Source organism: Amia ocellicauda, chromosome 7 (assembly GCF_036373705.1).
Source record: "Amia ocellicauda isolate fAmiCal2 chromosome 7, fAmiCal2.hap1, whole genome shotgun sequence".
In the NCBI taxonomy this organism is placed as follows: Eukaryota; Metazoa; Chordata; class Actinopteri; order Amiiformes; family Amiidae; genus Amia; species Amia ocellicauda.
Window position 1 is genome coordinate 29,309,789 of NC_089856.1, and position 18,099 is coordinate 29,327,887.

At 42.5% G+C, this 18,099-nt stretch overlaps 1 protein-coding gene across 2 annotated transcripts in view; it reads right to left on the reverse strand.

The window, feature by feature from the left end:
- The window catches only part of LOC136753166 (chloride channel protein 2), a 177,411-nt gene that overhangs the window by 122,099 nt on the left and 37,213 nt on the right, over positions 1-18,099 (reverse strand). For both annotated transcript variants that reach the window (XM_066709052.1, XM_066709051.1), the window contains exon 2: positions 5,075-5,228. In XM_066709052.1, coding sequence (XP_066565149.1) covers positions 5,075-5,228 — 154 coding nt within the window. The remainder of the gene's footprint in view (positions 1-5,074; positions 5,229-18,099) is intronic.

Genomic DNA, 18,099 nt, shown 5'->3' on the forward strand with positions numbered 1-18,099 from the left:
CCCCCCGATTGATATGCCTGCCGCGTCAACAGGGTGACAAGCGTAGCTCTCTCGCTATTATCTTGGCAGTTGAGCAGTGGGTCGGGGTTATTAGGGTAGATTTATGGGGAAAAAAAGAGGTTAGGGCCCCTATATTCCGCTGCGGGGATGTCATTTAAACGCATAATTACACCCATGTATCTCTGGCACTTGACAACCTGATAATGGGGCATTGAGAAGATAAAGCAACTATAAAGCCACAGCCCCGTGCATGAACACATACACACTTGGAGTAAAAAAAATAAAAAACATACACAAAATAAAACACAAGGTCTTGAATAACATGCAAAGGAGTGTATTGCTTTCTCTGTAAAAATGTGCCATAATATTCTGTATCTTATTCAAGGCCTCTTTTTTTTTTTTTTTTTTTTTTTTTTTTAATATTTATTTAGTTTATAGCAGAAGAGCAGCTTTGCAGTCTCTTTCCAACTCCCTCTCCAAAAAACGCTGCCTGCATTACTCACAGGGCTCATTTGAATTTTGCTGAATACGAGCTTTGTCATGTTTTTGGAGAAAAAAAACAACATGAGCGAAACTGGTCACCTAGACTGCAGGGAGAGGGACAACCAGTAGAGAAGAGCAGACAGAGAGGCTGAGGATATTTTACCCAGTCCTTGTCTCTATGAAGTGTGTCAACCAACAGGAAATTATGAGAAGACATAAAACAGACACCTTCTTTTACTAGATTTAATGTCACCTTCCACCACAAAGTTGGTGTTCCACAGAAACAGGAAGAGGTCCTACTGCCCAGAGATTACTTGTATGCTATAATAGCAGGTAAAAGAAAATCTGTCAACCATGAACCAATCAAACTTTTCCCCAAGCCTTAATCACTTCCCTTTATTAATCGGTGTACCCTTGCATAAAATTCAAAAATTCAATGTAAATTGTAAACCCACACGCTCTGTTGCGCAACACTTGAACTACAACACAGATTCATGCAATTGTGTTTAATGAGTGTTTCCCAGACCCAGGGAGAGCAAGGAGAAGGCTCTGAAATGAGTCAGGTGTATATGATTCCCTCTAAACTAAAAGAAACTCCTCCAAAAATCGAATCAGTATTAACACTGAGGGGGAGGAAGTACATCACAGACTCTACACATAATGCACTGCGTGTGTACCCCTCATTTCCACAACAAGATCTTACATGGTGTTATTCTCCCCTCCCCCCTTTCATGTCTCAACTCAATAGTTGATCAATATATGACCACCCAGGAGGAATGAGAAACTGACTTTTCTCCCCTTCCTCCTTCCACTGGTGGTGCTGCCGTGTGTAATCAGCAATACAGGAGGATAAAGACAAATCTTCCACACCGTTCCATTCTGAAACAAGGGAAACTCACGGAGGCTGATCCCAAAGCAAGATACCAAAGTTAATTATAAGGGGAGCGATGGTGTCGCTACATTAACGATGCGCTGTAAAATTAGAAGCGGACGAAGCACCGAGAGATACCCAAGGCACTTCACAGTAATTACAGCTGGTGGCTTGAATGGTGCCCCCACTCGCTACTGGATTTGTCCAACACGTCACAAGGGGTCAGCACAGTCACCCACAATCCCAGCTCCTTAAGATGCGCTGATCACATCAAGACGGCTGCTGGCAGAGATTGATTTACTTATTTAATTATCATCAAGTCATTTTAAGTGACTACACTCGAGTGGGTCTGAAACTCTAATCTGTAGTGCACTCCATACCATCAAACAGCTGAAGAAATTTGTTTTATCCCTTAAAATGTGAGTTAGCTACATTTGAAGTCAGAGGTACTAATAATCATCTGTTCACCTCTATAGAGACCTGGCATGCATCAGTACCTACTCCTTGTAGCTTCATTTTAGTATTTAACTTGCCAGAACATCGTAAATATCACAAGCTTCAGCGATTGAGTGTTCAATATGCATTCATCGCTTCTATAAAAGTGCTCTTATTTACTGTTTTCAGTATTAATGAAGTCAACATGTTAATGAGCACAGGTCTGAATGTTCAATTAGAAATCGGATGCAGCTCTCCTGCATTTAAATCAATGTCCCTCCATCTCGCTTTTTTCACCCCCCACCTCGCCAGAATGTTATGCCATGATTGCCAACCGCTGCTAGGAAACAAAGCATCACTAAGGTTCTTAAAAGACACTTCCAGCGGTTGCCATGGAAACTGCTGCTTGTAAACTCCAATAAGCAAAGCCCGAAGCAAAAGCTATTATAGTTACAGAACCACGTCTCCCGAGATATCAATATCTCCTTAAACACCTCACGCCTCGGAGCAGGCAGACAGGAGAGCTGTGCTGCAGAAGGGGTGGAGGGTCTCAGTCTAGGTGGACTGTCGGCCGGTGGGGACAGCGCCGTTTGTGAAGGGCCAAACGGGCTGCTGCTCTCTCTCCCACGAAGTCTCGGTTTCTAACACAACTTAAACATCTGTAAAACCAATTAAAATCAGTCCAGCAGAGTTTCCAGGGTTGGCACAGATGGAGAGACAGAGACATATACAGAGAGAGACGCACACGTATGATGGACACATGTATTCCTTCTCAGTTTGTAGCGATGACATCACGCAAGAAAAAGCTTTTTTGAATAGGTTGGGGGGGGGGGGGAGGATTTGAAAAAACATTCAGAAAAACTCCAAGCTCTCACTTCACAACAAGCAGTATATTTTATAGTTGAAGGCTTGTGGCATGTGATTTAAAAGAATATTTGAAGATTGAAGTGGAAAAGCGGTTATCTTGAGGTGAACAGGCACAGGATGCATCAAACCTTTCCTCAGAACAGGACCACAGATCTTCATTTGGGTTTTCATTCAGTTTTACGTCCCTGATCTAAGATGTCATGATGAAATGCTATAATAAAGATAGATAAAACTCATTACAGACACTGAATGCTACACCTACACATTTGATTTTACTTCTTTTCAGAGAAGAGAAAAAAAATGCCCACTTTTACTGAGTGAAAGCTACTTAAATTAAAAGAATTACAGTATAGACTTTGGGGGGGAAAAATGCAACAAAAACAAGCCATTAAAGTGATTCATCTGTTCAGCAAGAAGCAAGAAAACAGATTATCAGTAACATGTGAGCAGTAAAGCACACCGTTTAAGAGGCTGTGAATGGCTGCCCCTGAGCAAATGCTAAACGTGAGCCATGAAAAATGAGAAGGATAGAGAGAGACAGCCATGTGGGCATTAAAGACAATTAAGATTCAGCGGCAGCAGATGAACAGTAGAGGGCGCTCTGTGCACACACAAGGCATTGCAAGGAGCTAAAGTGTGGAAACTGGGTGCAGTTTAGACTCCCACTTGAGAATAGCATTAGTCTAGGTGGAACGGGGGTGCATGGAAACAATCCCAGGAGTAGGAGTTAGAGAAACATCGGAAAACAGTCAAGGAAAATATATTTAACTAGAAGGCAAATTGGCTAATGTAAATTTATGCAAATTATTTGTTTTCCCCCTTTTTTGTTTGTACAAGCACAGGTCAATAAAGGAAAGTGCAGGGATGCAGAACTTTGTATAATTTTTACATATGCTTGAGATGCATTTAAACAACATTATAATGGATTGGTCCAGAGGTGCGTTTCTGAAATGTTCCTCACTGTACTGCTGCTCGGTCCTCTGGAGATAGAAACCTACAGCCTTTTTCAGTCCAAACTTGATTACTACCATTTGTTTCACTATTATCATTCAGAACCATACTTTAAACCTTCACCCACACATAATCAATCACCCATAAGAAAAAGAAAAAGCCTGCAAAATGCAAAAAAATGGAAATTAAAGAATTTCCATCTGTCAGTTTTCTATCCACCACCTCCCTCTAATGGTGAAAGCGTGCTGTGGCAGCAGGGCTTAACTCGACACTGTAGTGTTTGTATTATCCAGGATGTGGACACATTTACAATGCAGTAGGAACAAACACAGATCCAGCACCCAAAACGATTTTAAAATAGACCTAGGCTTTCAAACGCAATGCTAGGAGATCTAATATCACAACAACCATGCATGAAATGAAGATCAGGAACTTTAGAGCAGTTTGTGTCTTACAAAAATATGAGTCCACTGTAGAATTAGCAATAACCTCCCTTCATTAGCTGTGAGTGAACATCACAATGTCACTATCATCACACAGACCAGCCTGTCAGGTCCACCACTTGAAGAACACGGTCAGTAGAAGAAAACAACAATACCACTCTTCAGCACCACTTAAAAATGCAGGGCTGTGCATGACAGCTCAATTGTAACAATGTTTTATTGATGTTTTTGCTAAATTTGCTAAACAATAGGCCTTTAGGTGTGGCCAGTAATAAATGCCCGATACCCAGCGACGGTAATAACAAAAACTGTTGCGCTATGACTTTCCGAGTCCGGTGTTTGGCGTGTGCGCCTGAAGGGATGTTTTGGCTGCGCTGGCGCCAATAGGAAGCTTTGTTTGTGCAATAGGTACTTGATTGGTTTCCTCTATGGTGGCGACAATGGGCAGCGGGGCTCAGGAGGCAAGGGAGTCCCTGGTTTCCTGGCCTGGACTGCAGGGGTCTCCCCATCAAGAATGGGGGGGGGGGGTGTTGGGGCAGGGAGGGCAGACTGCAGTCACTGTGTGTTTTCAGACATGAAAAGGAAACACCCCCCCAACACAAACACATTCATAAACTGTGCCCCGATTTTAACCTTCAAGTCTATAGACAGGATTTCCTTATCTGAGCAATACAGAAATACATGAATTCATTAACACTGCAACTTACTTTTGTCCACTTAATGTTCTTGCATGGATACATTATATGAAACAAACGATATTATTATACATTTTTCAGTGTAACAAAATTTTAATACAAGCTTTCTGCAAATGTCAAACAAAGTGTCTGCTGTGTAATGGATGCTGCAGACACTGAGCAGGCACTCCAAAAGGGTCTTGATAGGGTTGTGATCACCACAGTCTCCATCTCCCCAGCCCCTAACTTATTTCAATCCCACTCCTGCCACCAAAAAACATCTTTATATCCCCTAGCACCTCTTATACCCGTCGCCCCTCTATTTGGTGCCCCTGAGCATTGTCACTTACTGCGGCACTTGGCGCAGCGGCCCTTGTCGTACTCCAGCAGCTCTGCAGACCGGCTCCTCTCGCAGGTCACCCTCCGCAATGTTCCCTCCTCCCGCAATCGTGCTGCTTCCTCCTTGGCATATACCCCCAGCTCCTGGGTATACCTGCCATACATCTGTGGGCAAACACAGAACACAGGGCTTCAGGGCTTAGACAGGAGCAGCCGCTCGGAAAACTACTACAATGGCGAACAATTAACAACACTTGAGTAAGTTGAGCAGATTCATACGGTAACAGTTAAGCAAACAGAGATCAAGTAGCATGAAAACCAGAGGATTTTGTGGCCCCACAGAAGCAGCGCTGAGTACTATGGTCCCAGTGAGTGTCCCTGAAGAACACTGCCACAACTAGGTGCTTAATTATTTTGATAACTGAATCAATATCAAAATTTTATACTGGATTATGAGGAAAATCCAGCAAATGGATTGGATAACATTAAAATCTGCTTTACTGAAACTGTTGTCCAGCCCCACAGACAACCAGGATAATCCTTTGACTCGGAGGTCCCCCATGATGCTCCTTAACAGAACTCTGTGGAAGGCAGTATTTCTTCAAAAGCATTAAGACACAGACAGATTGCTGAAAACCACAAATAGAATGAAAGTGTAAATATTTGACTATTAGAGTTCCAGATCCTTAAATAACTGAATTATTTGTATTTAAGTTTAAAAATAGTGGATGGTGCTAATCTCCTCCACTGGAATTGGCAGGACAGTAACTCATTCGAGTTTCCTTTCATTTCCTTTTGAAATGGAAGTCTTTGGGAAAGAAAGACTCAATGGAAAAAATGCCAGAACCCCACACCCAGTGCCACCTGCCACCGCAAGATCCCAACTTTTATTTAGTGCAAAGATCTTCTTCATGGACAATACATCACACTTAATACAAGAACACACTGAGCAGACCGTCCCTAGGAGAGGGAAGAAAAGAAGACGAAAAGCTGAAACTGCTCTCAACGGGCTTGTGCAATTATAGGACCCTTAATCCTCCCAACCCAGCCCTGATCCTCAGAGAAGCCATTAAGACAGAGTAATAACAAATCGACCCCAAACTTGATCTACACAGGCATGGCAAAGCAAAAGGTTTGTCTGGGATCAAGATCTAATTGGCGAGTGAGGAAGGTGGAATCAATATACTCCCCAGAGAATGGGATCCAAGTTATTAGCAATTAAACTTTTAGTGTAGAAGTCTATTACAACTGTAGTACAGTAGATGTGTTCTCTCGGATAGAAATACCAGATGTGTAATCTGGGTTATAGCTCAATTTACTCCACACCTTAATTTACTTAATTCATATAACCGGACAGGACAGGAAAGCACCACCTGATTATTAAATTTATTGCGTGGACTCTGGGAGTAAAAGGCCACCAATGATATATACATTTTAATTGGGGGCAGGTAGTAAAAACGTGTCCGGTGCAAAGGTTTAAAGTGTAGTCCACACAGCAGTTCACAAGCCTCCGATAAAGACGCTGATGGTAGATCAATAGCCTTGCTGAGGAGCTGGGAGAGAAGACAAAGTCATTGCAAGAATAGTCAAGAGTGAAGAAAGAGGGGGAGGAGTGGTGGAAGAGAAGGAGGAAGAGACAAGAAAAGAGAGCGAGGAGTGTGCGCTGGCAGGCACCAGGCGGTGTCAGTACGCGGTCAATGCCTATTGTCTGTGAGCTCCGTTTGCACAGCCATCTGACCCAGGAGCAGTGGTGCCCTCAGGGGCCCTACACAGGCTTCAGCAGGGGAGCAGGCAGAGAAACCTCACAACCAAGAGATAGGGGGGGGTATTGTTTCTGTATTTGTATGATCCCTTGTTTTCAGAGATTATAATAACTTCCTGTGCTTCGACATTCTCCAAACTGGCTTTCTAAACCTCCTCAAGCCTCCTTTGCTTTAACTGTCCACTCAACGGAGAAGCAGCGGATCTCCAGTTAAACCTCCAATTTCTGATCACCAAAACATATTGGCTCATACTCCTAGAGATTTATTTTTGAAGAAATGAGGGCTGAATAAATTATTCCAATTGTTCCATTACAAGGAGAAGAGATACGCTCTAAGAGAGTGTCAGAATATCAATTAAAATATATAAATAATTATAATAAAATAAAATTACCCTGATTTGATTTGTGAGGGGGGAATAGTCCCACACCCAAATTTGATTAGAGTGTGGTCATCTAATTCTTGAGTACAGTACAGAAAGTGCACACACTGCAGGAAACTATTTTGTATTGAGTTAAAATGTCTCTATGCAATCTTGTGTGCTCTCTTTCTTTTCCTTTGAATCATATTTCAGTGCTCCACCCTGGAACAGCACTTTCAAGGGCAGTATCAGGGAGATTAAAGGTATTAATGCAGGAATCAATGGCTGAAACGTGAATATCTGAACAGGTGCTGTGCAGATTGACCGTGCAGGAAAGCCCAGCCCAGGGGCAGGTTAGATCTGCAGTTATGTATGTGGCCATGGGAGCCAGGGCGTTGCAGTGCTCAGGGGAAAGCACTCCTGCCACTATGATTATTATTATTAGTATTATTATTAATAATAATAGGGTTATAAAAACCATCATAAATCATCTATCATTGTTGTTATGATTGCCAAGACTGTTGAAACATGCAACCTGGATTACTGTTGCTACTGTGCAAGGTGCCATAATAATTCTATCCCATTGCAATGATCCTGCACCATAACAAAGAAACCAATTTCAAGTGAATTGACAGCATCACTTATTGCACTGTGTTGTATTGTACTTTTGTGGTTGTGCGTTTGTTTGTTAAACCTTTACTCTTTATATGCCATTTCTTACCAGTGCAATTGAGGTGTGGATGCGATTTAACATGGATAATGCCATGAGGGAGGAAGGAATGAATGAGCCGTTTCAGTGCTTTATGGTAGGCATGGATCCTCATTCACGTGCAATTTAGAGCAAGAATTTAGACAGGGGTTGATGCTCTGTGTGGTCTGCAAACAGCACTGGGGTGCAGAGGACACAATGAGTAACTTATACAATGAGCTGCAGGGGGAGCGATGCAGTGCGAGTTAATAGCTAATGTGTGCGTTTGTGTGTGGCAGCCCTCAGTGTGCCAGAGAGGGAGACGAGCCGGACATCTGCAACCACTGACCATCATAAACGGAAAAAGCAGGAGAACAACAGAATCTGTTTCATAAGGTCCCAAAACCAAGATAAATGTTGATGATGGATTTCAATTTGAATGTTTAGAAAGCAACTGCATTCTTCCATTGACTGTGCGTTTGAAAGATGGATTAACTGCCGAGAACTCTGAAGACCTTGGCTGTGAGAGAACGCAGTAAAAGGTAATTACACACATGGCGAGGGCAACTATAATGACTATGTAATTATTTCACTATAAACCGCATAGCCATCCTCAAGTGGTACATTCAGAGTGTCGGAGTAATGGACTGGCTGCTTCAGGAGCGGCAGCATAAGAGGGAGGTGGAGAAATTATTCTGTCCAATATGTCCCAAGACCTCACTGTTTTCAATTCCTGCTGTGCTTCCCATTGCTTAATTGAGCCTTTAAATGGAGCTAATAATTTCTCTTAAATAATGGTTTACTGGTTTCAACCGAGTAACTTGAGTTTTTCAGGTTGCCAAATAAAAAAAATTGTGCATGTTTTTCACATAATTACGTATTCAATTAAGTCAGATCATTTGCAACTTAAACCAGCACACACTGGGATCCCGAGGAGCCCGACTGGGGAGGCCTGGTTAGGGTAGCCAGATGTCCAGGCGCCCTCTGCCTCCTTGCTCTGCGCCGCACAGGCTGAACAGTCACACCTCCGCGCCCAGCAGCCCGCCCCAGCCTCCTGCTGCATCACAATGACTGCGGTTCCAAATGGCGTTGCCTGGCAACCGCATCATGCCTTTAAATGTGCCTCCCTGAAATCAGCTTCCAGAGAAGAAGGTGAAGAGGGGACAACTTGCTTCAATCAGGATCGTTACTACCATGATAAGGATTGTTACTAATAAGCATTATAAACCACATTCAAAGTCATTCTGGATTGCCTCTTCCCCTCACCAGGAGTGACAGATAGACCAAAAAAAGACTTCCAAAATAGTTTATTTTTAAAAGGCAAAAAGCAGCACAATCAGATATTTCACAATTGACTGAACTCGAAATGAGAAGCAAAACAGAGACTCTTAATCTCTGTCAGACACCCCGTCATACTCTGTTTACAGAAACACAAGCTTGCGGCCTATTCTGAAACAGGCCCGTTTGTTTTCAGATGCTCAAGATCGCATCACCTTGGCTGAGCGGACCGCAGGACTATCACTGGAGGTCAAAAACATGCCTGAAAAAGTGAAAGGTTTTTTTTTGTATTCAATACTTGAATGCATTTAAAAGTTTCCCAAAATACTATTAATAAGCAGCATTCAGCAGGGTGCCAAGATTTGTTTAAGGTAGTCATACTGCCTGTTCAAATCTCTCGGTTCCCTTTCTGGAGCAGTCACCATACAATCTGGATCAAAAGCCTGGAAGAATGCCACCTGAGAGAATGTCTTCCTTGAGCTCTTTGTTCCAGTATAAAACTGTATGGCAATTTTAGCATTTCCATATAGAACTATTTTTCATGAATCTCATTCTTCCTTTTGCAGGAAGAATACCTTCCCAAATTAAGAATCAAAATGTCTCTTGTGCAGCAAAAAGCTTAAAAAATTAACCTTGCAACGATTAATTGTATGTATCTATTTAAGAGAGAATATTGTTAGCTGGGAACCAAAACAAAGTCTGCAATGTATTGTGCTAGATTTGCAGCCTACTTATGAATTGAGTATTTGTGCTTGTGGAAAAACAGATCTAGCATGAAAATGAGACACCTTCAGAGTGCAGGGGACCGTCTCTTACAGGAAAAGGTCAGTGAAATGCAGACACGAAACAAAAGCAAAGCAAACTAATGTCTCCAGCAGAGTCTCTTCTAAACCGCTTGCTTAGTACCTCAGTGTCATCAGAAAGGAACAACGACAACTACTGAACCTTGAAAGAACAAAACTAAATCCAATCCAAAAAAGGAATAGCTCATTCTGGAATAAGACGTGGTCAAAAATTAGCTTATCGTGTTCCTTCATTAGTGGAAGCAGCAATGCTAATGGAGTCATTGTGTGATTACGAGTGGGGCACATTGACCTAAAACCATTACAGTTTATTTTGCAGCCCTGAAGTACATGTAGTACTGTATGTAGTTTCTATTTAAAGGATAAAGTACAATCCTCTGCCATTTTCCACAGCAGTTGCACACTAATAAAACATCCAGTTCCTTAAATATGAATTTCTGGATGTATGATTGCAACCAGTGCCTTCTTTGCAAGACAAAGTTAATGAAAGACGGAAAGATAGATAGACCTACAGATTCAGAAGGGGGCGGATGAATGAACAGAGCGATTGAAAGATGGATGTCCTCAAACTGCCACAGAGATTATGAGGAGTTATACCACCGGCTGCAGCTATACGTGACTTCCTCCAAATCCAAGTTGGACGGAGATTAAACAAAATGGTCAAAAGAAAACAGTTCCCACACCAATGATTGCTGGAGGTTCGAGATCAGTCATGTGGCAGATGTCAGTCCACTGGTGCACAGAATAACAGGAAGTGGGAGGGTGCCACTTGGTGTGCGACCCCTGTATATTTATGACGAACAGGGAAGCAGTCCCAAACGTGCAGGCAGCTCTCCGACACATCGGATCAACATGAAAACACACCACCCGCACACACTCCTGCCCCCACCCCCCCAATACATCTCCCATATCGCCCGCAGGAACTGGTGGTGACAGATCAGTGACAGTGACACTCACAAACTGCTGAGCTGGGAGGTGCCCCCCCGCCATTGTGCTGATTCAGAGAAAAGGATCTCCATAAACCCTAACATTTTATTACACTTTTACCTGCCTTCCTAAGTCGTGCATTTTATTCACACTATCTCCTAATTCATAGGCAACACAGCTGGAGGGGCAAGCTAAGGAGGACTATGTCCATTTTGACAATCCTGATGGATTGAGAGTTATTAACAAAGCAGCTATGAATTCCTGGACTTGTCAACCTTCTAGTTTGTCCACCTTAGTGTACGGGGAAGGGGGAGTTTTGGGGAGAAGACATGCAATATTGGGGTCTCTGCATCCCCCTGGAATCAGCAGCGCTTTTCCGGTCATGCTTGTAGACCTCACCCAGCCACCCACCCTGCCTGCAGCTTGTTATCCAAAACCTCCCCCCGGGCAGCGAGACACTGCTGATAATGAGAATTGCTCCCAGACGAATTCTTAAACTCGAGACACAAAGAGCTCAGCATGCGCCTCGGTACACGTCCCCATGTACTCTTAAAGGTTATCTTTCTTTTAAAGGTTTTATTGTTTGTTTTGTTGGGTTTTGTTTTGCCGTTTTCCTGCTCGAGTCAAGTGCTTAATGAATAGCTGAATGGGGTCTCTGACTTTTATTTGATTTTATCCCTTTTTTTCTCTCTCTCTCTCTCTCTCTCACCAAACAGATTAACAAATTCCTGCAAGACAAAAGATCCCTCAGCCCCCCCTTAGTCTTTCCTTCCTAAAGTGAATTAGCCCAACTGCGTGCCGACTAATCTGATTTCCTCCGTGCACAGGTCAAGCACAGAATGAAGTGCTGCCCTTTGCTCAATGCGGAAAACTAGCCGAGTCGTTGGGACAATGGCTGGAGTGCCGCGCCACGAGCAACCCCGGGAGACAGACAGTGAGACCCCGCAGCCACACACCCAGCGCCTCCGCGGCAGGACAGGAAGGAACCTGCTCCCCAGCGCGAACCGCCCTACTCCATGAACACTCAACAATTAGGAAAGATGTACGACTTCCACATAAAAGAGGGCAGCGTTATTTACAAGAGAGATTAACAGAATCACCCTTCACCTTTCCTTTATTAGGAAGAAATACACAAAAACAGACCGAGGGGACAAAAACAATACAGTGACAGTACACGGTCGGTGAAGATAAAGAGAAGTTTTACATCGGAGTCCTCACAATACTGAAATTCCCCGCGAGACCAAAAATAGAACTCCTTGATGTCTCAATCTACCATGCTCGGTCGGGAAGGGAGAAAGTGCAATACCTGAAGCACAGCGCAAGTGTTTTCATATAATTAGAAATTGAAATTAAATACAGTAGGTTTTTAAGTTCTGGCAAGCTTAAGAGTATATTCCTCCTACATGCTTCAAGATAGACTGCCGTTCAATACACCAAACTCAACATTAAAACCACTGTCTTCAACGTGCAAACACTATTAAACTCAGTTGTTCAACTTGTTGTTCAGAACTTTGGCATGAATGAAACGGCCACATGTGAGCTTGTGTGCGTTTTGGAACAATCACCAGTGTTTTGCAGCATCACTCTTTAGGCAGCCATCAGCCACCATGGTTTCCACCACACTTCTCTGCTCTGTAACTGGTTCAATTACAAGACAACAGTCTTTAATCAGTTTCTTCCACCCTACTCACCATTCCTTAAAACCAAAGAGGAGTTTCTCAGCATGGCAGTGGAAGGTTTATGACCGATTAATGGGAAAACCTTCTTCAGGCTATAGAGGAGGCTTGTGAGGACAAAGCTATGGAGTCCTGCCAAGGGTGGATAAGGCATATCAGGGGGCATTTCCAGCCACTGCCTACCCAGGGAAAACTTGCCTGTGATGTAGACAAAAACCTCTAGCCTGACCCAGGTCAGAGACAGGATGCTGAGGCTGAAAAACTTTTCCTTCTTCTTCCTTCACCTACAATGAGTATATATTGTCTTACTGTAGTTGAAGTACATCTATTTGGGCTACTTTTGTTCCCCCAACTTTTCGTGACTGCTGGCAAATTCAATTAAAATTCTGAAAATATTGTTTTGGAAATTCTGGTATTTGTTATTATTTGTACACTTAAACATACTCTCTAACAATTTACAAAGATTACAGTAGCATGCCGTCTTTTTACTGGTAACACTGAAAACCATATCTTATAATAGCATTTTTCATTGATCTCACCTGTGTGTAATGGGTACTCGGTAGGGTCTATTTTTTAATGGATTTTGTGTGCCATTTAAAGGCAGAGTTTCATTTACATGGATGATAACAATAGAGCGTCTCATTTTGTCCGAGACTTCTGAAGTTTTGCCAGTACTGTGTGGGATGTTTGTTTTGTGTTTTGAAAAAAAATGGAGTATCCATTTCAAGAAATGTGTATAAATGGTGTGAAAACTAATACAGTGTTGATTACATAACACTGAATTACAAGGGTCCCCCTGGTGTTGTGTATCAGTACTACAACTTAGGGAGTCTTCAAATTCTAAGATGTTTAAAGTAGGGCTGTCAATCGATTAAAATATTAAATCGCGATTAATCGCATGATTCTCAAGAGTTAACTCGTGATTAATCACAATTTAATCTCAAATTTTTATCTGTTCTAAATGTACCTTAAATTAATACTTTTTTTTTAATACTCTAATCAACATGGGCATGGACAAATTTATGCAAATCTATGTTATTATTAGTGAAACCATTCTCAACACAGAGCATATAGACTAGACATGTTTCAAAGGTCATAGATGTTTTTCAAAGAACTTGTTCATGTCTATTAGACACATGAAAAAAATAACATAGAAATACCAGGTTCCCATTACTTCTCTTTCCTTGCACTGAGCAATTTACTTACACAAGCCTGTTTACATTTAGTTATTTATCACCCATTTAATTATCGCTGTAATGAGTCTATTGCTTGTGGAGTTGTCCATCCGTCTCCGCTGCAAATGATCTAGTGTGCTCCGCCTTTGGCGAGGGGGAGGACAGCTCTCTGTATCAGTATGCTTCACCATCAAGTGATATTTTAAACTCGACGTGCTGCGGTGATAACTTAATTCACATTCACATAATAAAAGTATTGCCATTAAGATGAATTTGCGTTAATGCGTTATTAACGCGTTCATTTTGACAGCCCTAGTTTAAAGTGAATGCTGTTTCCTCTTTCCATACTGCCTGGCAAGTCTCTGGCAAGATTTGTAGAAAAAGGTGAATTTCAGATCTGAAGGAAAAAGCTTTGGAAATTTATGAAACTGAACTCTCCAAATGTTTTTAATATACCAGCCAAAATAACAGCCCAGTATACGCATACACCGATCAACCATAACATTATGACCACCTGCCTAATATTGTGTAGGTCCCCTTTTTGCCACCAAAACAGCCCTGACCCGTCGAGGCGTGGACTCCACTAGACCTCTGAAGGTGTGCTGTGGTATCTGGCACCAAGACGTTAGCAGCAGATCCTTTAAGTCCTGTAAGTTGAGAGGTGGGGCCTCCATGGATCAGACTTGTTTGTCCAGCACATCCCACAGATGTAGGCGATTTCGGCAGTGGACAGGGGTCAGCATGTGCACCCTGACTGGTCCACGGCTACGCAGTCCCATACGCAACAAACTGCGATGCACTGTGTGTTCTGATACCTTTCTATCAGAACCAGCATTCACTTTTTAAGCAATTAGAGCTACAGTAGCTCGTCTGTTGGATCGGACCACACGGGCCAGCCTTCGCTCCCCACGTGCATCAATGAGCCTTGGCCGCCCATGACCCTGTCGCCGGTTCACCGCTTTTCCTTCCTTGGACCACTTTTGATAGGTACTGACCACTGCAGACCGGGAACACCCCACAAGAGCTGCAGTTTTGGAGATGCTCTGACCCAGTCGTCTAGCCATCACAATGTGGCCCTTGTCAAAGTCGCTCAAATCCTTACGCTTGCCCAATTTTCCTGCTTCTAACACATCAACTTTGAGGACAAAATGTTCACTTGCTGCCTAATATATCCCACCCACTGACAGGTGCCATGATAGCGAGATTATCAGTGTTATTCACTTCACCTGTCAGTGGTCATAATGTTATGGCTGATAGGTGTATGCTATGGATCAGTAAACTATAGTACATCACAGCACAGTACACTAGCGTAGATCAATAAATATTTTTCAATTGCATTAAAAGTTTAGGATTAGTGGTCAATAAAGATGTATGCCTGCCAGTACCTAAAGAAGGAGGCATCATTAATCACTGACAAGGTATTAAAGCAGATAATGTATGCCAAAGGCTTTGCATTTTAAATCAATATTATACAAAACACAATTAACAAATTAAATTCTAAATTCCCACTAATTTGTGTTTAACAATAATTCCCATTTGAGTAAAAGGCCTCTGAACACAGTAACTATTTGACAGCACAGCGTTTCTTTCATGTGGGTGTTATGCACAGTTTGTGGTTGTGTTAAGCACAGTGGATAATGAACACCACAAAGCTGCTCCAATGTGCATTGCTAAACATGAAGAACAAATTCAACAGAGCATCTTCAAAAAGAGCTGTAAAAAACAGACAGCAGTGTGCATTTGAAACTGGACTGAGACAGCTGATTTGTGCTGTACTAATTGACTGTATGTGTTGTCAGGAATCTGCGGTTTGGTCGACAGTGTGGGAGCCATTGAAAAGGTCACTATTGACTGCCTGCAGTAGCTGGCGATGTGAACAACAGAGTATCCCCAAAATGCCCTTTTGTAAAATTTCCTTGTAAAATGTTACAACACATATTCCATTTGTAGCACCAATAAATAGAGGTATTTTCTGTTTTGAAATTAAATTCACAGAACATCTCCAAATAAGAGCCATTTCTATCTGAACGCTTAAGATGGAAACATTTTTAAGGCTGCCTCCATTCCTGGTAAAGTAGAAAATCTGAAAAGTCTGAAATTAAATCTTGCTTCTGGCCCTAAGAGTCCCACATCTGTTTAAAGGAGTATTTTCCCCTGAATCCTAAGGCAGCAATCCCTGTTTGAAATCCCCCAGTTCCGCCATCCCTGTGATGAAGCCCTAGCTGTTGTGCAAGCAGACACGGCGGATGTGTGCATTTCTGGAAATTAATGAGAACTCTCACACCCTTAAAACACTACTCCAGACTGCTTTATGGAGCTGTCAAAGAAGCAGAGAAAGAGAAAGAAAGAGAGTGAGAGTGAGTGAGGGAGAAAAGAGGAGAGAGAGATAGATAGACAATGCAATAAACTGTCTGTTTTTAATGACTGACTGCTTTAAATAAACCCACACAACTCCAGCAGGTACATGTGAACATGAATATGCATCCGCTCTCATAAACCTGCTGCTTGAGTTTTCGCTGAGGTAAAATTGTATGCACATTTTCTAAAGCTTAGTTAAGGTATTAGGTGGGCTAATTTGCCAAGCAAACAAGGGCACTGCATCCATGGATGGGGCCAAATACACAGAGAACCCAGGACACTCCAGATTCTGATTCTCACATAATTCTCCAAGAGCAGACAACGTCTTCTTACAGGTCCCGTCAAGAACTTTAACAAGTGCCGTACTTCCAGTCAGGCAGAGCCCAGGTGTGCCGAACATGCACTGCACCCAATACTGTGCCACAATTGCCAGTGAAATGTTATAGACAGATGCCAACATTAGACAGGGCAATCTCACATCTGAAACATATAAACAAACAGAACTTTCAGAAGAAGCCCAAGAATGTCCACATGAAGGAGTCACTTCCAAATAATCTTTGCCATTCATAATGTTGTCCACTTGGTTTTACACAGAGTAAAGTAACAGGGGCTGCTGTTATTCTGAAATATGTTCCAAGTTTCCTCTGTATCAGATGTGAATTATTTCAACGTTGTGCAAGCTGCCGCAGAACAGGATTTCTTCAGCACACTGAAAGTCCTGGGCATGTTTCTCGTTTACACTTTGACCACCCCTGATAAGCTGATAAATTGAATTGCTCCGTCTTCCAGGAGCACTCTCCTTGCGGCCCGGAGACGAGAGGCAGAGAAAGATGCTGATCAATGGGGTGCGTTTTAAAAGACCTGGTCTGGACAGAACTGGGAAAAAGTGGGTCTTAATTCAGTGAAAACACAGGACAGATTCCCTGCCTTCTTGCATTGCAGTCATCTGCACGTTCACAAGGTCATTATTTAATGCTCCCACCAGGTCTGTGGTGGCAAAACACTTCTGTGAGATCTACTTGAGATAGTGTGCACTCATTGTGTATTACACTGTAAACACTGCGGTCTCTTAATTTTGCACAAAACATGGACATTTTAAGCTCCTTAGTGTTGTGTTCACGCAAGACCACAGAGCAGTGGATGTGAACCAGTGAATACCTGCTATTAGGCATGTCTGCCCATGGGAAGAGATCCTGTGATCTAACAAGATTACTTTTGTCATGAGCAATGCATCAAACTTGATCGTTCTCAAAAACATACATATACAATTTCCATCACGTTTTCTGCAACATAGAGCTGCTTGTTAAATGGGTTTCAGTGGCTCTAAAAATGCCATCCTAGATCCCAAGGAGTCGTCGCTGCAGATAACAAAACAGTCTGATTTGTTCTCTGTGACATATTGTTGCAACATGAGGTATCCAGTCCTATTGAAAAATGATTTGCGACGACGGCTCAATTATTTCAGAAAAGAAAAAATATGATATTCTACAAACATTGGCCGATTCCCGGCCATTATCTCCGTTGTGACCAATGACGTAGGCTAGAGTTTAACACTGGCAACTCCTGTTCAGTGACAGAACTTCCCCCAGGTACTGCCCAGCCCTATCCTCAGAGAGCAGCCTATCTGTAACAATGTGGATACAGAGTTTAATCAAAAGCAATACTGATCTTTCATTTTCTATCATGCCTTTCTGCACTGTACATGACAGACATGTTAAACAACGCCAATGAAAGGGACTATGCGATTAAAGAAACCTGCCAGGGGAAATAGTTTTTAAGACATGATCTGAGGGGGAGGGGGGAAATCACTTTAAAGAGAGGATGGCAGGAGCAAATCTGTGCAAATGGGTTTCAGATGGGATTGAACAATATATCCCTGCTTGCGATTTGCATTCAAAAGACTCAGGGCAATTGCTTGGGTGTAAAGTAGAATGTATGCTGGCAAGGTCATTGAGCTCTTGTGCTCCGTGGCACTCCCTTCCAATTCATATCAGAGTCTGCATAGCTACC